The sequence below is a fragment of the Phalacrocorax carbo genome, chromosome 23, assembly GCF_963921805.1.
Source record: "Phalacrocorax carbo chromosome 23, bPhaCar2.1, whole genome shotgun sequence".
Classification (NCBI taxonomy): Eukaryota; Metazoa; Chordata; class Aves; order Suliformes; family Phalacrocoracidae; genus Phalacrocorax; species Phalacrocorax carbo.
Genome location: NC_087535.1, coordinates 1,900,140 through 1,919,680, shown reverse-complemented (window position 1 = coordinate 1,919,680; position 19,541 = coordinate 1,900,140). Strand labels below are relative to the sequence as shown.

General features: G+C 59.5%; 3 protein-coding genes across 6 annotated transcripts; 1 reads left to right on the top strand and 2 right to left on the bottom strand.

Annotated features, from left to right (window-relative positions):
- Positions 1 to 2,166: 2,166 nt before the first annotated feature.
- ADIPOR1 (adiponectin receptor 1) lies at positions 2,167 to 9,619 on the bottom strand. Its single transcript, XM_064472124.1, has 8 exons — positions 9,468 to 9,619; positions 9,069 to 9,262; positions 8,219 to 8,335; positions 7,076 to 7,247; positions 6,294 to 6,480; positions 4,893 to 5,080; positions 3,351 to 3,544; positions 2,167 to 3,039 (listed from the first exon to the last, which is right to left on the bottom strand). Exons 2-8 carry the CDS (start codon positions 9,207 to 9,209, stop codon positions 2,911 to 2,913), a joined length of 1,128 nt encoding a protein of 375 aa, XP_064328194.1. The 5' UTR covers positions 9,210 to 9,262; positions 9,468 to 9,619; the 3' UTR covers positions 2,167 to 2,910.
- Positions 9,620 to 9,895: 276 nt separating this feature from the next.
- LOC135316889 (tetraspanin-18-like) lies at positions 9,896 to 14,872 on the top strand. 2 transcript variants are annotated; one of them, XM_064471992.1, is made up of 8 exons: positions 9,896 to 10,456; positions 10,650 to 10,713; positions 10,894 to 11,088; positions 11,699 to 11,773; positions 12,083 to 12,181; positions 12,835 to 13,014; positions 13,240 to 13,323; positions 13,636 to 14,872. In XM_064471992.1, the coding sequence occupies exons 1-8, from the start codon at positions 10,290 to 10,292 to the stop codon at positions 13,681 to 13,683; spliced, it is 912 nt and encodes a 303-aa protein (XP_064328062.1). In that variant the 5' UTR covers positions 9,896 to 10,289; the 3' UTR covers positions 13,684 to 14,872. The 2 variants fall into 2 exon arrangements, with proteins under 2 accessions (XP_064328062.1, XP_064328063.1); XM_064471993.1 differs by having other exon boundaries at positions 10,369 to 10,456; positions 10,621 to 10,713.
- A 136-nt stretch (positions 14,873 to 15,008) lies between these two features.
- Positions 15,009 to 19,468, bottom strand: UBE2T (ubiquitin conjugating enzyme E2 T). 3 transcript variants are annotated; one of them, XM_064471994.1, is made up of 7 exons: positions 19,374 to 19,468; positions 18,425 to 18,711; positions 18,007 to 18,076; positions 17,369 to 17,474; positions 16,818 to 16,916; positions 16,296 to 16,379; positions 15,009 to 15,318 (listed from the first exon to the last, which is right to left on the bottom strand). In XM_064471994.1, exons 2-7 carry the CDS (start codon positions 18,531 to 18,533, stop codon positions 15,193 to 15,195), a joined length of 594 nt encoding a protein of 197 aa, XP_064328064.1. In that variant the 5' UTR covers positions 18,534 to 18,711; positions 19,374 to 19,468; the 3' UTR covers positions 15,009 to 15,192. The 3 variants fall into 3 exon arrangements, with proteins under 3 accessions (XP_064328064.1, XP_064328065.1, XP_064328066.1); XM_064471995.1 differs by having other exon boundaries at positions 18,425 to 18,543; XM_064471996.1 differs by having other exon boundaries at positions 18,425 to 18,543; positions 19,358 to 19,434.
- Between the last annotated feature and the right edge of the window lie 73 nt (positions 19,469 to 19,541).

Genomic DNA, 19,541 nt, shown 5'->3' with positions numbered 1-19,541 from the left:
CGGAGTCTTGTCGTCCTTTGGACACGGACTGAAGTGAAAGTCTTTGGAGCCTTCCCTGGCACGTGCCATTGACCATCCGCAGTGAACGCAGCTGCAATTTAGCCACCTCCCCATCGGATTTAGGTCGCTACCCGTATTTCAGCTTAAGGAAGATAATTCGTCTACGCGCAGTTTTACATTCCTATAGTGCATATTATTGGGAGAATGTTCAAGCCGGTGACAATCACCCCCAGCGATATGCGTCCCACTGCTGCTGTTGGCTTTCTGCGCTGCCGCCACGCAGCCCGAGTGCTTTGCTTAAAGCAGGAGCCTTGTGCGGGTCCGCAGGCTGCAGCAAACCTCCGCCTTCCCCTAAACCCGCGGGGCTTTGAGCCCCTTTTAGCAAGAGGCGGCAGCAAATTTAACTCGTCGCCTCTGCTGCTGCTTGCTGTGGCTTTCGCAGCAGGCCTGGAAGGGCGCGCCGCAGCCAGCCGCCCCTCCTCGAACTGCCGCAGACGCGTGTAGCAGCCCCGAACAGAGCACGGGCTGCAGGGGGAAGCACTGCACCTGCTGCCAGCGCAGCCGCTTGCCTTTTCACCTCGGATCCAGGCCTAAGCACAGCTAAAACATCTGCTCCATGTTTTTGGTCTTAAACTCCAGTTGTTTAAGTGTGTTCCCTTTTGCCAGCAGTTAAAAAATCTTATCATCTGGTGAGTTTTCTGTTGTTAATACTATTGCTTGCTGGCAGGCCCTGATAGCCTATCCATATTCAAAAAAGATTTGAATATTATCTGAGCCGCCTCGTGGCTTTTCCTCTGCCCGGGAGGGCACGTGAGCTCTGCTCTCTATCAGGAAACTCAGACCCATTTAGTAGGAGGAGAGGATGAAAATAACACGGAAGCGGTCACAGTATGGTTGGCAAACAGGTGCATTGGGGTTGTACGACGTGTGCGTGCGAGATCCTGGACATCACGTCCCATCATCCTGTAAAAGCGACCTTTTCCTGTGTCCGTGCCCCACCTGTCCTAGACCCGCCCCGGGACTGCTGGGCCGCGCCCCTCGGCTGCCTTGCTGTCGTGTAGCTGCTGCTGGTCTGCACGTTTCAAAAAACCGTAAGCACAAAAGCACCGTGTGTGTGTGTGTAAAGGCTCGTCTTCCTTTGCCACTTACCTGGTTCCTCAGGCCAGTTGTCAGGACAATTTTCTTGACTTGTGTCACTCTGCCAGTGCTCGCTCCTGTCCCCGCGTGAGACCCCCCGCCCAGGGGAGTGGGTGAGTTGCTGGTATTTGAGAGAATTACGCTCAGCTCGCAGCAGCTGTGGCGCTTCCCAGGTGTATCCAGAGCTGTGTGTTCACCACCACGCTTCCCCGTACTCTTCACATAGGATTAGAGCCCTGGGGTGCTGTGCAACTCTGCGTGCAGCGTGAGGGTTTCGCTCCCTGTCTGCCCTCAGGCTTTGCTGCGAGGCGAGATGACGGGGCCGAGCCACCTCCCGGCCTGGAGCGCTTGGGTGACCTCTCCCACCTGCGCTTTGGGAGCAGAGTGGCCGAGCTGGGACACGGGGGCCCCTCGGTCAGGCCATGGCCAAAGAAGGGGCCACCACACAACCCTTCTGGGAGGCAGCAGCGACTCCCACCTGCTGGGGAGAGCAGGGATAGGTGCCAGCAGTGACTGGCTGTGGCCCAGGGGCTGCGGTGGCCCTGCCAGGCGCTCCTCCCTCACCCGCCTGAGAGGAGCTTTGCGCAGCTGGGCTCTTCCCTCTAATTCCCCTTGACCTCCTGCGCTGAACAACCGCCCTCACACGTTGCACCGATGCAGGGCATCACCCTTTGCTCCCCACGCCCCAGCCAGGCTGCGGCAGCTTTTCCGAGCAGCTGCGAGCACCTGGCCGTGCCGGTCGCAGGAGGGAGGGCAGCGGGTCCCGCTGTCCAGCAGTGCAGCGCCCAGCCAGCAAAGGGGTTCCTCCCGTTATCGCCGCAACACCCGAGCGCTCCCACGTTTTATTTCTGCCGTCGGGGCCGGCCTGCCCGGCTGCCGCGGCCGGAGGGATCCTGCCGCACCTGCTGGTGCTCGGTGCCGGCAGCCCTGGAGGGGACACGCTGCTCCCGGCCCTCTCCCCAGACGCAGCCCGTGCCCTGAGCGGCTCCCCTACGCCCGCCCCAAAATAACCGAGACAGACGCCGCCGGCACGACACTGAACTATGGACCTTTTTATTTCGATCAGCTACAGCAGCTCTACATTCCCCTAACACACTGTCCTTCCTTTACTACCACAGACAGTGAGGGAGCCGAGTACACTGCGGTGGCAGCAAGTCTTTTTAAAGCTTAGTATTAAATATTAAATATTCTCTCATTTCTGTTTACATTACTTTGTCAAGGAAAACAAACAACCAAAGAAAAGACAATTAAAACTTAAGTTACGTGAATCTGTGCCCGTGCCCTGGGCAGCAGCACCGGGGGCGGCAGAGCTGCCCCGAGCGAGGCGGCTCTGCTGCGAGGGATATGCAAAAGGAAAAAAAACCTCTGGCCCTGGTAGCGCGTGACCCGCTGGCTCCGGCGGTGGGCTCGGGAAGGGGTGCTCGGCCGCGCCGGCAGCGGGGGACCCGCGCCCCTTTGCTTTCGGGAATGGGCGTGCCTGGGAAGGTCGGACGGCCCCGGTGCAGCTTAAACACTGTCTGGAGGAGGCGAGGCCACGTCGCCTCCCCTCAGCCCCCGCCAAGTGCGGGGGGAAGGGGGTGAGGAGTTGGTTGACAACTTTGCTAAAGAGTTTTTCTGTTTCTTTTTTCTTAAGAAAAAAAAACAAAAAAACAAACACCAACCAACCAAACACAAACCAACCAACAACCCCAAACAGTTTTGAGTCTTCCTTTGATTTTAGCAAAGACAGAGTTTAAAAAGCACTTAGGAAGCTTGTACTAAAATCAGGCGCCCTCAGAGGAGAGAGTCGTCTGTGCACCCCCCTTCGAGTCCGTAGCGAAACTCCTGCAGGTTCGACACCCCGTAGAAGTGGACAAAGGCCGCGGCCACCACGAGCACGTGGAAGATCTGATGCGACTGAAACTGCAGGGAAGCGAAAAAGCCCTTTAGACCAGACCAAAGGGGAAAGCAACACCGGGAACACCTCCTCTTCCTCCTCCTCCTCGCTGCTTCTCCACCGCCCCAGGACTGTCCTCTGAGCTCCACCTTCCCCTCCTTGTTGCTCCCGGGCAAGGTTTTCCACCCTGTACTTCAGCCGCCCCGACCTGCTTGCAGCAGCCGTTGGGGCACTCCAAGACACCCCCAGCCACCTCCTCCTCCTCACCTCGGCGTTCCCCGCCCTCGATCCCCCCTCCCCAGCCTCGCAGCTGCCCCCCGACACGTCCCACACTCACCCAGATGTCGAACTTGCCCGGGAAGAAGCGCTCAGGTATGCGGGCGGCGTAGAGCCCTGCACCCGTGATGTACATCACGGCCATGAGGAAGAACCAGCCCATCTGGCCGACGGTGGTGGCTTTCACAAAGCCTTCGGCGATGGTGAAGTGCATGGTGGGCACCACGCCGCTCAGCCCCAGCCCCAGAAAGACGCCTGCGGCAGAGAGGGGAGATCAGCGAAGGCAAGCGCAGCGTGGCCGGGGCGCTGCTCCTCCGCGCCAGCTCCCCTCGCACCCTCGTCCTGTGTGAAGGGCAGCTCTGGGAGGCACTAGCAGCTTTTCCTCGCTTGGTCCTGGATTATCCAACCCCCATGGCATTTATCCACCACAAAATGAGGGATCTAGAGCTCAACACCCCAGTCAAAACCAGTGCTGATCCCCAGTGCTCGCTGGGCAGAGCTCACAGACACACGCTCCCCCAGCAGTGGCAGGGCTGCAGCAGCTCCCGCTCCTGGCTACGGGAACGGCTCTTTTGGGAGGTGCCGGCCCTTGGGATCGCACCGAAGCCTCACAGGCAGGAGGAACGCGGCGGCAGCCCCAGCCAGCCCCCCTGAGGCTTTGCCACAGTCACTCATTCAGTGAAGCTGCTCGGAGGGGAAGGTGCTAATTAGCAGCGCTGGGATTTTCAGCTCTGGCATCTAATTAGTTTGGCAGAGAGCAAACGGCACCGCGGCGAGACACGGGCCCAGAGAGGCCGTGGCTTGTGCTCGCAGCGGGATCTCGCCTCGCACCGGGGGAGGACAGCAGCCCTCTCCAGGAGCTGGCAGCTGGGATTTCCGCCAGCGGGCAGTCCTGCCCCGTCCCCTGCCCCCTCCTGAGGGGGTGTCGGGGGTGCCATGCCAGCGGTGCTTCCCAGCCTCCAGCCTCTCAGGTAGCCAGGACGCTGCTGCAAGAGACATTGTGCTGCGGGAGCCCTCCTGGGAAGCGAGGGCCTGCAGGGGTGTTTCTCCCCACTCCCCGGTGCTCAGCGAGGCTGATTTAACCTGTGGAGGCTGCAGCAGGGGCAGGACAGGGTGTGAGAGTAGAGCAGGTTGAAGCAGCCTCACCCTGCAGTGACGTGCCAGGGGTAACTGGCAGGGGAGAGCCGAGGGAACCTCCTCCTCCTCCTGCGCTGAGCTGCAGGTTCACGCTGCCAAACTGCTTCCCGGAGAAGACGGCTTGTCGTGGCACAGCCCTGGGCCACCCAGCCACCACTTACAGGGCTATTTTTAAATGCTGTCTGTCTGCTCCAAACCTCAGGCTCACCGAGTGCCCAGCAGAGCTCTGGCCCTGCTCAGCGGAGGATCTAAATCCCCAGCACAGCGAGAGGAGGGAGGAGAGCTCTCGCTGCCAGGAGCTGCTGCAGGGCGCTGTGGTGCTCTGGGGGATGAGTTCTGCAGATGCTGAGAGCTCTTCCCGAAGGGAAGCACCATTCCAAAATGGGATCTTCCCAAAGTGCCTCTGAGCCCCTCCCGAGCTCCAACCCAGGGCCAGGGACCCACCGCGAGGAGGGAGGACTCCTACCTGCTCTTGTCTGCCTGTGCTTGGGGGTGGCAAACCTGTCCCACTGAGCAACGATGATGGCAGAGATACCCAGGACACAGACGATGGAGAGGTAGATGAGTCTTGGCTGTGGGGAGCAGTAGAACGAATAGTAGAGCCATGGGACAAAGCTCCCCATGATCAGCAGTGCAATTCCTGAATAATCCAACCTGCAGCCGGGGTACAACAACACAGAGTCACAGGTGAGCCCCAAAATCCCCCTCCCCCGAACCCTTGCGTTCCTCTTGGTACCGGGGTGTCAGCCCCCTCCAGCCTCCCCACACCCCAATGGAGTCACCACGGCCCTGCAGGTGAAGCTGCATGTCCAGAGAGGGGAGGAAGGCTGCGCTTGGGCCCCCTCAACACGGCCTGGGACGGGGAAAGGGCCTGGGCATGGACGCGGCTGCCGGGGAGGCCAGCAGAGCTCGGCAGGACCGCAGAGGATGAAGAGGAGCTGGCAGGGTGTGAGACAGGCCGCGCACTCAAACCACCCTGATGGGATGCAGTGGGCACGAGGCCTGGCGCGTATGGATTTGACTGTTATCCTCCACTGCAAAGCGCTTTCGATCTATCGATCCGGGAACCATTTCACCACCGAAATGCAGCCGCTCGTGTTACCCCCAGCACCGCGGCGGCCGTGGCAAGCACGTCCCTGGTGCGCGAGGGCACTTCTGCTGCGGGCGTGGCGGCACAGCGCGTTCTGCAGACACGAGCCCGCAGGATCTCGGGTTTGTGCACAGGATTGTGCAAAGGTTTGTGCAGGATTTCCCAGCAAGCAGTGCCCAAGTAAATACCTCTGACAGACTTGCGTGAGCAAGATCTTATTTGAAAGCCTTGCTGCTGCCCTGCCCAGGCCACGAAGGCTGATGTGAGCTTAACTCTAAGCGCAGCCTGCGCACCGACCTCAGGGAGCAGCGCTGGCCGCTGCATGGCCTTTCCGCTCTGCCGGGAATCCTCTTTGTTTTGTTTCTTTCAATTTGGTTTCAGGCCAAATTGGATCCAAACCAGAGATTTTTTGAAAGCATCCAGTAAACTGGAAACTGCCCAACTGCTGTGTCCCATGGCTGCCCTGTGGGACCAAGACCCGTCCTCAATTCGCTGTGCTGAGGGGCACAAAGGCTGCTCCCTTGGGAGCCACAGAGTCCCGGGGTCTTTATCATCTACCTGAGGGCACTTGGGCTGGTGGGATTTGGGTGCTCAGGCACAGGGCAGTGTCCGTCAGGACCCAGCTGTGGCTCCCTCTCAGCTCCAAGCTCCGTGCTGGATTCAGAGAGTGCTCCCTTCCCCCCAGGATACAACATTTGGGAACACAGCACTTTTTAAGAGGAAGTGCTGTGAGAACTCAAAACCAGAGACTGCACAACCGCCCTCGTGCTGACTCACTTTGAAAAAGTCCGCGAGACCTTCTCCGAGTGACAGTAGACAGTGTGGAAAAGCCAGGAGAAGCTGAGGCACAGCACCGCTCCTAGGAAGAACATCCCGAACACCACCTTCTCCTGGAGAGGAGCCATGAAGTACATGTTGGGCCGCAGCATGGTCAGGATCCCCAAGCAGAGGAACAAGACAAAACCTGCAGGAAGTGCACCGAAAGGGCGGTCAGGCGGATGTGGCAGAAGCAGGGGGGAACGAATTCAGCAAAGAGACAGGGAAAACACGGCCCTGGCTGCGCTCTGCAAGGCAGGCCCTGGTCGCATCCTGCTTGCGGCACTCTGGAGGTGCTCAGTCGCAGCTGGGGCTGCCCGGCAGCGAGCCGTTAGCCCAGGCTGTTGGTACACGCGCAGGCAAGCGGAGCCGGGGGTAAGGGCAGGGCCAGGCGCAGGGCGAAGAGCCGCAGACCAGTCCCTGGGTTTCAGAGGAAAGCGCTCCGAGGCGTTCCTGTCTCACCCAGGGCACATTTCCCCGTCCCGCTCTTGTGGAGTGTGGGCAAAGCCACAAACCATCGCTGAGCCCAGCCCCGGTCTCCCTTCACCCGAGGAGCTCTCAGGTAGCTCGTGACCCCGCTGCCTGTGCGCACAGGACCGGGCTGGGGGATGTGGTCCTCAAAGGGAGGTCCCGGGCATGGAGTGGACACCAGCACCAAGCAAGCCCAGGCCACAAAGGGCCGCCCTCTCGCACGGGGTCCGAGCCCACCTCCAGCCCCAGGGCTACCAAACCCTCCCAGTCACCTAGCAAGTGTGTCCAGATGTTGCCTGTCTCGGTGTGTATTCGGAAGATGCTCTTGAAGCAGGCTCGGAAGGACGGCATGGGAGGCCTGTGTCCGTGCAGGAGGTAATCGTTGTCCTTCAGCCAGTCAGGCAGCACGTCGTAAGGGATAACGCGCCAGCGCCCTTCCCACACCTGCAACACACCAATCATAGAATGCCCTGAGTGGGAAGGGACTCAACAAGGATCATCAAGCCCAGCTCCTGTCCCTGCACAGGACACCCCAAGTTCACACCATGTCTCTGAGGGACTTGTCCAAGTGCTCCTGAATACCACCAGGCTGGTGCCGTGATGCCTCCCTGGGGAGCCTGTTCCAGGGCTCCACCACCCTCTGGGGGAAGAAGCTTTTCCTAATACCCAGCCTAACCCTCCCCTGGCACATCTCCCTGCCATTCCCTATAGAATCATAGAAGGCAAGCTGTGCTGGTGGCCCTCAGGGCATCGAGCCAGCCCAAAGGCTCATGTTTACTTACCCCGGGAGCCTAAAGCTGCAGGCAGAACAAGCCCAGCAGAGTCTTCCCTACAGCCAGGGCTGAAAAGGCCCCATAAGGCTCCTCGGGGAGGGGAAGTTCAGCTTTTGCAACATCAGCACCCTGCGGGACCCCTTACACCACCCACATCCTGCAGAGCACTCCCCACGCATCCCCCCAGGGAGCCAAAGGCAACTGAGCCCTTGGGTTTAACCCTTCTGCACCCAAAGCAGCTGTTCCCTGCAGCAGGGAACTCCCCCCATTTTGGTCAGGGAAGAGGGAACCCTGGCTGGCAACAGACCCAGGCTGGCCCTAAGGCAACGCCACCGCTTACCGAACTGCAGTGACCACGAGGACAGGTGCCGGGCGAAGCCAGCAACGGTGCTTGGTGCCTCCTGTCCCCATCAGAGGAAGGCAGAGACACTGGGATAGCTCCCCAGGTCGCTGCTCATCCAGGCCCCAGCGAGTGGAGCCAGAACCAGCTGCCGGTGGAGCCGCACAGAGCCCAGGGAGCTTTACTCAGGCAGAGCAACCCATCCCATACCCTGCCCGCCGCCCCCAGCACCAGCCTTGGGGCATCCGGGCCTCGTTAATGCTCCCAAATCAGGGCTGGGGAATCGCTACAGGCTGCTGTACCTTATACACAAACTCTTCCATCTTCTCCATGGCATGATGAGCCTGCAGAGGCAGAGTCAGCACACGGACCACCTCCTCCTCTTCCTCACGGGCCGCTGGGCATGGAGGGTCTTCAGCCTAGAGAGAGAAACACTGGGAGGAAACCATTGCTGTCCACGGGAGGAGGAACAACGTACTGCAAGCTCCTTCTGAGAGCACCTGGGGCCTCATCCCTTCCTGAGGGGAGACGCAGGGCCCACCGGTCACCACTACTTATGCAACACACCACTGTCTTAGCCATCTCAGGAAGGCTAATCCCCGATTTATCCGTGCTGAGAGGTGGGATTACAAGGGGGGACTTTCATCCCTACAACCAAGGCTGGAACAGCCACTCGGCCCAGCCAGGAAACCCGGCTCTGCACCCCAGTCATGAGCCCGATGCAGAGCAGCGGCAGCAGCTCCTGGCACCCTCCCGGGCCGGGAACACTCTGCCCATCCTGGCTCGACTCCCTCTCTCCTCCTTTTCCCTCGTGGGGTTGGGAAGGTGGTTTCCAGCCCCGAGGTTGGGGGTGAAGAACAGCCCCTTGCTCCATCAGCGCTGCCAGGACACAGAGGCACGTCTCGGCCGACACCCCGGCACGGGGCCATCGCGATCGACCGGAGAAGGCTTTGGGCTGGCTCCAAGCACGGAGCAGCCAGACCCATCGGCGGCTGGGTCACAAAACACCTCACAGCTGATGCACAGCAATGACCAGACTCGTGGCTCTACAAAACACCACCCGGCCCGGGTATTTTCCCGGGATAACGGGCAAATTCCGAGGTTAATCCACTCCGGCGGTTCTGGGCGAGGGGGGCAGCACGGGGGGCTTACACTGGCCGAGCCGGCGGCTCCCCGGTCCCCCTTCTCCTCCAGCAGCGGCCCCAGCTCGGCCAGCTCCAGGTGCGCTCTCTCCCGGCCGGCGGCGGCCAACCCGCTGCCCTGCCCGGCGGCGGAGGCCTTGCGGGACGCCATGGCAGCGGCGGCGGCGGCCGGGGCGGGTCGCTCCGCGTCCTTGTGCCGCCGCGCTGCGGGGGGAGGGAAAGGAAAGTCACCAGGGCCCGGCCGGGCACCGACGGCCACGCGCGCCGCCCCGGGCCGGGACCTCCCGGGGGGCTGGAACCGACGGGACGGGCCCTCCCGGAGCACCGGCGTGGGGCGGCGGCGGCGGCTCCGCTCCCAGGCCAGCCCCACTCCCGGCTCCGCTCCCAGGCCAGCCCCGCCCGCACTCACCGGTCGCTACATCCCGGGCAGGGCGGCGGCGACGGCGGCGGCGGCGGCACCGGAAGCGACGCTGAGGGAACGGGGCCGCTTCCGGTCGCGAATACCAGCCCCCGCCCGGCGACGACGCCTCCGGGACGGGACGGTAGGGGCACTACGCGGGTCCCGCCTTCTGATTGGCCGCAGAAGCTGTCTGTCTCTCTCCCTCCCCCTCTCCCCGCCGGCGGTTCATTGGGCTAGTCGCCCACCTGACATGGGGGCGCTCTAGCCAAGCTGCGCGTCTCTCTGGTCGTGCGCTCGGCTGCCATCTAGGGGAGGGGTGGGGTGGGGCGGGGCGCGGCGCTGCGGCGGCAGCGCCAGCTCCGGGAGTCCCGTGATGGCGGCGGGCGGGCCCGGCCGGGGCGGGGCCGGGGCAGGGCCGGGGGGCTCAGTCCCGCCGCCGCACCGAGGAGAGGGGGCAGAGCCCCGCGGGGGGTGGTGGTGGGGGCGGGCCTATGCCTCCCCCAGGCCTGTGGTGGCATTGACACAGCTGCCCCGTTACCATGCCAGCGCTGCTCTGAGGGGTGCCCAGGCCAGGGGAAACAGACCCAGCCATCTGCCCGTAACCTGTCCCTCTGTCTCCAGTGGCCATGCCAGCACCGCGAGTCCCCACTGAAGGCCGTCGAGGGCTTCCCCAGCTGTCGACAGCCCTGGGGAGCAAATGACTGCAGCAATAATTGATGGCCAAGGTCGCCCTCGGCCTGTTGGGGCCAGCTCGTCTTTCCCTGCCCAGAGGTTTAATTACCTCCGCTAACGACAGCCGGGGCCGGAGACTCCCCTTGCCGCGACGGCACAATGGTGGATCCAGTTCCCCATCAATCATTCATGCCCAGCCGCTGGAAGGGGTTTCTCAGGGGCTGCTTGGCTGGGAAGGAGCGGACAGATTTTCCAACCTTCCCGGCGTTAAATAGGTGCCGCTGGGGCTGGCTGGTGGCGTCTGGGCCATCTGCTGTCCCCACAGGGTGAGCGGTGTTGGGTTTGGAGGGGACACGGGTTTTGGGGCTTTTTGGGGGTGCGGCAGGAGATGCCCTTCGGAATTTGGGGGGTTTCATGCTGGTTGGGGGCAGCCCCTGTGTCCTGCTGGAGCCGGGGGGGTCCAGGAGAGGCTCTGCTCTCCCCTCTGCAGGGCCGAACGCTGCTGTGTCCCCTCCGCAGTGTCCCCATGGGTGTCTTGAGCTGCGTGAAGTACCTGATGTTCGTCTTCAACGTGCTGGTGTTTGTGAGTCCCCCTGGGCCTGGTGGGGTGGGGTGGGGTCCAGTGTTCCTGAGGGATGACATCTCTGGCTGGCGCAGGGGTGGGTGACCCCAGTCCGAGGGAGGGGACCCCAGCAGAGGTGAGATCATCCCCACGGAGCCCTCGTGGGGTCCCTGCGCCCCGTAACCACTGGGTGTCCCACAGGCCGGGGGGACGTGTCTGGTGGGTGTGGGGGTCTGGGTGGCCGTGGACCCAGCTGGTTTCCAGGACATCGTGGCTGCCAAGGCTGTGTTGAGCGCGGGCGCGTACCTGCTGCTGGCCGTGGGCATCGCCCTCGCGCTGCTGGGCTTCCTGGGGTGCTGCGGGGCCCTGCGCCGGAGCCGGCCGCTGCTGCTGGTGGTGAGTGGGGGCAGACGGGTGGGGAGGCATCTGTTGTGGGATGCGGGGAGCCAGGCGGGCAGGGGACTGCGGGGTGTGGGAGCCAGGGGACAGAGGGTGCGGGGGGATGCAGGGACGAGGGGATGGAGGGTGCTGGGGGATGCAGGGCGTCCTTGGGGGAGCCAGTGTTCCCCATCCTGGCCCGTCGGCCCTCAGCGCACATCCCAATCCACTCCCCACCTTACGAGTCTTTGAACTTAGAGTCCAGAGGATTTTATAAAGCTCCTGAGTGGGGGGGGTGTCACTTCTCTCTGAAGCTGCTGCCTTGTTCCACACAGCATTTCTGAACTTTTCCCCCCAATAGCAAGGGCTAGGAACCCCTTTCTGAGCACCGACACGCCTGTTTCTTTAGCATCCCCAGAGCTGGTGCTGGTTTTTAACCCTCTGCCTTGCAGCTGCGGTGCTCAGAGATGCGGCATCCATCCCCAGGAGCTGCGCACTCGTCCCGTGTCCCCCGCTCTCGGGCACTGGGCATGGGCAGGGCTGCCTGCAGAGGAGGGGAGGAAGAGCCGGAGCGAGCTGCCCGTGGGGTCAGGCTGGTCTCTGACTCCTTCATCCCACTGCCTTCCAGTTCTTCATCCTTGTGAGCCTCATCTTTGTCACGCAGCTGGTTGGGGCTGTTCTTTTCCTGGTGCACTGGAAGCAGGTACCATCCCTATGCCCTGACGCTGTGCCCAGTGTGGCCAGCCCCTCTTCTCCCTCCGCTGTGCCCGTGGGTCACGGCCCTGAGTGCCCCAGGGGACTGGGACTGGTGTGGGGACGTTCTTTGTCACCCTCACCTTCATCACCAGCACCCTGACGCAAGCCCGAACCCTGGTGGATGCGTACCATGGGTGGCTCCCCATGTCCCCTGGCTGTGTGGTGCTGCGCAGGGGTGGGTGGGGTGGGCGCACACCCCCACTGCCCCATCCCTGGTACCACTCCCCAGTGCTCACAGGTGGCACCGGCCCCACAGATCCGGCCTGAGCTCTTCCTGACTGAGCTGCGGAGGAACTACCGTGGGGATGAAGGTGCCGAGGTCTTCTCCACCGCCTGGAACACCCTCATGGTCACGGTGAGCAGCTGGTGGTGGGCTGTGGGGGGCACAGAGCACCCACAGGAGCTGCTGAGGGTGACCCTGAATGCAGGCGAGGGGCTCATGTACCCCAGAAACCCAGCACCATGCTGGGCATGCAGTGAAGGGCAGCAAAGCTGGGGCAGGGTCTGGAGCACAAGTGTGCTGGGGGGCGGCTGAGGGAGCTGGGGGGGTTTAGCCTGGAGAAGAGGGGGCTGAGGGGAGCCCCTCTTGCTCCCTGCAGCTGCCTGAGAGGGGCTGGAGTGAGGGGGGGGTTTGTCTCTGCTCCCAAGTCACCGGTGACAGGACGAGAGGGAACGGCCTCAGGCTGCGTCAGGGGAGGTTTAGGTTGGGTGTGAGGGAAAATGTCTTTAGTGCAAGAGCGGTCAGGCCCTGGCACAGGCTGCCCAGAGAGGTGGGGGAGTCACCGTCCCTGGAGGGGTTCAAACACCGTGCAGACGTGGCCCTTGGGGACATGGTTTAGGAGGCCTGGGGGTGTTGGGTTGGTGGTGGGACTTGATGATCCCAGAGGTCCTTTCCAACCTCAATGATTCCATGATTCTAGGCTGGGCTGTTCCCCCTCCCTCCGTCACCTCCCCAGGCAGTGTCCCCCAGTTTGACAGCATGCTGATGACGTTTCCCTTATGTTTCAGTTCTCGTGTTGCGGCGTTTTAGGACCCGAAGACTTTGGGAATGGGTCCCGCTTCCAGGAGCTGCACCCGGGGACACCCTGGCCACGGGCGTGCTGCACCCGGGACGGGGTCCTGCAGGCGGGTGAGCTGCTGGGCTGGGAGCAGTGCCGCGAGAGGAACCCTGGCTACATCCACGAGCAGGTAGGACCCGACCCTGCCATGTGCCTGTCCCGTCCCCAGCACTTCCCGGGGCTGGGACACTGCCCGCCCATGGTGCTGCACCCCAGAGACCCCTCAAGTTCCCAGCTCCTCCTGCCCCACCACACTCCCCATCTCCCCAGGCCTCGGTTGCCCTCTGAGCTCCCCGCAGCTGTGGGGAGTGCGAGGGAGCCCGAGGGAGCCCCTCCAGCATCTCCTCCACCCTAGGGCTGCTTCTCCACCTTTGGCAGGACCTTGCACAAGTACATCTCCCTCCCGGGGACCTGCAGCTCGGCCGTGCTGGGCATCGAGGTGCTGAGCGGGGCCGGAGGGGATGGGAAGGGAGGGGGCAGGCAGCAGGTCAGGCTCCCTTTTTGCCAGGAGGGTGGTCTGGGGGTGAAGGGACCACACAGGAGCTTGAGGCAGACCCACCTGAGCCTCATGATCGCACCCAGAAAGCAGGTGCACATACAGCGGGTCTGCCTTGGGGCATAAAGCCAACCGCCGCTGTGGTTGAGTCAGGTTAAAGGGCTGGGAGAAGGTGGATTTTGCTCCTCAGGAAGGGCAGAAGTGCCTCCTTGGACATAGTGTCCTGCCTCCCCCCCCCCCCCCCCGCTGTTTCAGATCTTCGCCATGTTCTTCGCCTTTTGCCTTTATTACAACTTCGACTGAACTGGATGAAGCGCAGGAGAGACAAGCCAAGGGCTTTGTGAACAGCAGCAGGCAAGGACACTCCATTTCCTGGCATATCAGAGCACATCTCTTGGTTCAGCTCTCTGATTACTTCCCCAGGTCCTGCCTCTGCTCCAGCAGGCGCATAAGGATGGGCCTGGCTTGCTGTTCTTGGAGCAGGGACGGGACACAGGTTAAATTCCTCACAGGCAACCACGCAGAGCAGGAGTTCGAGCAACAAACTCGCTCCCGCTGCGACCTGCCGCGGGTGTGCACAGAATCAGACAGCTCTGGCAACAGGGAGTCCTGCCCCCAGCACCCTCTGACCCGCTGCACCACCAAAACCTCTCCTCCTCAGCCGTGCCAGCTTCTCGCCCTGCACGTCCCCTCCCCGGCACCCTGCTCCTCCTGCGCCCGTCCCGCTCCCAGATCCCCGGCTCCTCTGGGCTGATCTTCACCCCCCTCAGCTGGTGTTTTACACTGGCCACATCCCAGAGACCCAGCAGAGTCGAGACACAGCCCAGGTCACGTTCCATGGTCTGGGGTGCAACTGGAGCCCAACCAGCTGCTCCAGAGAGCGGAACTGTGGAGCCCTGGGAGTCTCCAGCTTTAATGACTGACTTATAGAACTACAGAATCATTAAAGGTGGAAAAGACCTCTAGGATCATCAAGTCCCACCACCAACCCAACACCCCCAGGCCTCCTAAACCATGTCCCCAAGGGCCACATCTGCACGGTGTTTGAACCCCCCCAGGGACGGTGACTCCCCCCCCCTCTCTGGGCAGCCTGTGCCAGGGCCCGACCACTCTGGCACTAAAGACATTTTCCCAATATCCAACCTAAACCTCCCCTGACGCAGCCTGAGGCCGTTCCCTCTCGCCCTGTCACTGGTGACTTGGGAGCAGAGACCAGCCCCCCCCTCACTCCAGCCCCTCTCAGGCAGCTGCAGAGAGCGAGAAGGGCTCCCCTCAGCCCCCTCTTCTCCAGGCTAAACCCCCCCAGCCCCCTCAGCCGCCCCCCAGCACACTTGTGCTCCAGACCCTGCCCCAGCCCCGCTGCCCTTTATCCTTTAGAAGCCTTGATGCTACAAGGAAAGTAAGTCTTTACTAGAGGAGGATTTCCACAAACTAGTCCCGACATGTCTGTTGCTCAGCTTCCGCTCTCAGTCTGGTCTGAGGCAGGGACAGTAAAATAGGAACCGAAATCCTCGGTGTTGTTCCCATTTCTCTGAGAGAAAGCTGGAAAGCGGAGCTGAACTGATACTTCCAAGTTTCTTTTTCTTCAGAATATTTCAAAAACTCCGCACAACAAAAGAGAAAATAAATTAAAGCTTTATATCTAATTTATTTATTATATCTTATTTATCTAATTTATATAACTTTTCACAGAAGAAAACCCCAGGAAATAGAACAACAAAGCCTGCGCTGCAGTCACATATTGGTTAAAGTTTGAGGCAAAGAGAGGACAGCAAAAGCAAAGGCGAGAGCTGCAACAAGACTGAAAACCACCTAGGAATCCAGGCGAGATTTCTTCTCCTTCTTGCTGGTAGCACTCCCTTTTCTCTTCTGCACAGTAGATTCACTGGTGGTACTCATTTCGCTTCGGTTTATTTTCTCTTCCAGAGGCTTGGAAGCCTGTAGTAACACAAGAAATAAAAGTAACAGCTGTGAATAATTGTTCTCCAGCCCCTGGCACCGACCGCTGGGTGTTCCCAGCTCCGCACGCGTACGCCTTAGCGTGCCCTGCCCTCCGTGAGGGTCAGAGCCGACCGCGCTTCCAGCTTTTATGCTGTCACCCTTAATTATCCCCCTCTGACTGCGGAAATTTTAGGAACGCCAGGAGAGCAGGGTGATGGCCGAGTGTGGAAGTGCCATGCCCGCGCATGAGCCGGGTCTCTCTGGGGCTGAGTGTCTTGCTGTAAAGGTCTCTTCACCCTGAGCCCTTTTAACGACCCGCGCAGTTAACGTGCGGACGTGTTCTGAGCTGGAGCAGCGAGCCCTCTGGGAAAGCATGCTGTCCAAATCGGGTGCAGGGAGGGCACCCGGGTAAGGGAGAAGGCCCAAACAGAATTGATTTTTGGGAACAGGCTTTGATCCACTTAAGCGTGGTTTACTTTTCTGTGACGCCTCTGTGAGATAAGCAAGGGCGCAGAATGGAGGCAGGAGAAGAGGGAGGGTGAGGGCAGGAAGGCTGCGCTCCACCGAGGACTGGGGAGACCCATCAGCGAAGGGAAGAGCGGTGGAGAAGGGGTGTAGCTGAGCATACGGCACAGCCACAGTGGGACACGGAACCTGGCAGGAGCAGAGCCGAGGCACAGGGCTGGAGGATCCCTGGGCAGGGGCTTTATCAGGCTTCAGTCTGACTCATCCTTCCTTCTTCCCGAGAAGCACTGCAATCACTTGTGAATTAACACATTTATTTGGGAGGAGCGAATCGAGTGATCTTAAGGAGTAATGAAATTAAATAGACATCCAAAATACAGAAGGGGAGGGAAGAAAGAAGGCTGCCAAAGAGAGCTGCACACAGTGACTGTGACAGGCAAATTGAGACAAGGAGGACTGCTCACAAAGCAGAGCTACATTCAGCTGAGAAAGCAGAGCATGTTTCTCACCCCCTTCTGCTGGCTCGCGTATTTCTCAGTCCACTCTCTGGCATTTAGCAAGAACAGTTGCTTGTTGTACTTGTACTCCGAGGACTAAATGCAATGAGCAAGACAAAGACAGGTTTGATTTAATACAAACATCACACTGAGAAGCTGGGACTAAGGTCTGGCTTTAGGACTCCTAGAACCAGAACAAAACCACTACAAGTGCGCAGCATGAAGCATAAAAATTATTTTGCTTGCTTTAGTTCGCTTGAAGAATGCACGCTGCCATTTGGTGCTGGCAGGCTGGAGGACAAGACCTTTACCGTCTCTTTTCCGCTGCTGGCATAGACCCGGCGCTGCGCGCCCCAGCTGCTCAGGGGAACATGGGTGTGTCCCCAGGCCTGATCCACATCACGCCACGCTGCACTGTAACGCGCTGGCATGTTACTCCAGAGCGAGCAAAGTGGAAGCACAGCCTAAATCTAACACACCGTTCCTTCCCGGTCTGCGCCCACAGCCATGAGAGAGGAAGAGGAGCTCACGTACTATGTCTGCCATGAGAGGGTCATCAGGGTTGGGCTCCGCCATCAACAGCTGTATGGAGGTCAGCAGAGTGGAGATGTTCAAGGAAGGCCTCCACGCACCCTTCAAGGACATGGGGCGAGAGAAGCAGTTAATCTAAAACAAACCTGCCCACGGGCTGCCTTAGAGAACCCTCAGGGCTTGTGGCATTTAAGCCCGACCTGCCCACAAGCTGCCTCAGGGCTTCAGCATTTAAACCCCCGCAGAAAACACCAGATCCCTTCTCAGCACACTGTGGCCTCTCCAAGGAAGCCTGACCGACAGCCGCAGGCTGTAGCGGTGCCAGGGCCACCTAACACCTTTTGACTCCAATCCTTAAAGCCTTGGGAATTTATATGGAACAAAGAAGGTCACGTTTGAGCCGCTAAACAAAGGAGATGCCACTCAAAAACTTTATTCCTGTGTAAATAAGTCAGTAGTAAACAGACATTCAATACGGCTTTTACAAGAAAAGGATAAGGAGCTCATTATCCTCCTCAGGCTCACTTACCCACGCCCAGGTAGCACTGTCTTACCTTTGGGGGTAATTTAAGAACATCCAGGCAAATCCTTCCAGCAGAGTCAATGTTTGGATGGTAGATAGGGGTCAGGAAACGAATCTTCGGGGGCTCAAACGGGTACCTTTAAGGAATAAGCATTAAGAAACAAATTATTTTTATATCTCTACGCCAGTTGCTTCATCACCCGAGCAATGGCATTATTTCCTTCTCCTGGCCATTTACTAAGTGACATCCTTCCCCACAAAGTTTTGGAGGAGGCAGTGCTCGCCTTTGATGCTTTCAGCTGCGTCTGACTAGCACTTCCCTGGGTAGCTTTCCACAAAGAAGCAAACGTGACAGGGAACTTTCTACACATGAAAGAACTCCTTTCCAGAAAGCTTTAAGACAGTGGGATAAGGTAGATATCTCAGAGCACTTTTAGGTAGTGATTCGCACATCGTAGGATGCCCAATGTGAAATAAGTGTGTCAGACAATGGAAACAATATTAGTTACATTCCATAAACAAAGAGTGTCACCTATCAACCACTCTTTGTTGGGAGGCCAAAGGAAAGACCAAGATGGCAGCGCTTATATAAAATACCTTACATCAGTTAACTTATATTTGAAGGAAGCACTACACCAGCTACCAAACTAGATGGCATTGCCTACTTACCTTTCAGGAACAACTATTTCCAGGTTGAATATTCCTTTCTCATACGGTGTGTCTGCACCTCCTAAAATTTCTTTAAAAGCAAGATTAAAACATAAGCATTACATTCAAAATCACTTGGATTTGTCCAACAGCCTCCACATGTCCCACACTTACAGAACTCTAATGCTGCTCAGATTCAGGAACAAAAAAAAAAAAGACAGCTTATCCGACACCAGTCCCACCCCGTGGCAATCCAAACGGCAGGCAGACGACCAGGCATAGGCCAGGCTATATTTAAAGGAAAACAAAAAAAACCCCTAGGCGTTGTCCTAAATTCCACACAGCCTATGAAGTACCTGCCACCCAGCAAATCCAGACCTAGCAGCGATCCCTAATACACCCCTTACGTATAGAAAAGTCCCGTCAGAGAAGTACATACGTGCTCGTAGGTCATCTAGCTGGTTTTCATTCTGCCAGCAGGTGATGCCTGGAGGTGGCTCCGTGGTCAAGAGGGAGAGCTCCCTCTTCAGCCGTGATGCTCTTTGCATTGTGCTGAAGCTGTAAAAGACTAGATTTTATTGCTGGCAAAATTAGCTTTTCAAAAACAGCACTTAATATTGAATTCTTTTTTCCTGCTAAGAAGAATTAAGCTGGGTTTCAAGTTGTTATCCTGATGCGATAGCCAGAGTCTCAGGAGGCTGTTCCTGGAGCTGCTCTCGCATCCAGCTGGAGGAAGAGATCCAAATCCCCACCATTAAAATCAGCCCTACTCCTCCCTCCCCAGCTGAGTGTATCAACCCCTCCCAGTCCAGGACCAAGCTCCAGACCCCTAACGGGACTGTAACGCCTGCCCTAGGATGACCCGGGTCCCTTTAGGGTGAAATACTATCCCTTCATAGCTCTGCTGGAGCCGCCTACCCCCAGAGGTGCTGTAGGCTGGGGTACCCAGCAGTGCCACCTCCCTCCAAGCCCCACAGCAAAGAGGGGCCGTCTCCCCACCCCAGAGGGGCCCCTCTCTCCCATCCTCCCGCAACAGGAAAGCCCAAAGCGGCCTTAGGGACAGACACTCCCTGCTACAGGAATACCTGTGACACCCCCAAGACAGGGACCTCCCCCCTCATACCTCCACGGACAGGGCCCCTCTCCCCCTACCCGCTTATCCCCTGACACGGCCGAGGATCGCCCCCCCGCCCCAAGGAAGCGGCCTCCCTTGGCCTGGCCCCCTCCCCCCCAAGAGCCCCCAGCCTCACACAACCCCGCCAGGAACCGCCTCCTACCCAGCCTCGCTGCTTCCCGCGCCCTAATTACCCCCGCGGCCTAATTAGTTACGCCCCCACCTAATCACCCCCCCCCGTCACGACCCATAGCTTACCGTCCCCCTCACACACCCTCAGCGCGCGGCGGAAGCGCGCGGCAGGGGGCGAATCCTCCCCCGGAGCCTAGCAACGAAGGGGAAGACGCCTGACAGGCAGCCCCGCCCCGCGTCCCGCCAGGCGAGCGCTAATTGGGTATCTCCCCAGCCCCGCCCATTCGGCGGCAATTGGAATTTGAAGAGG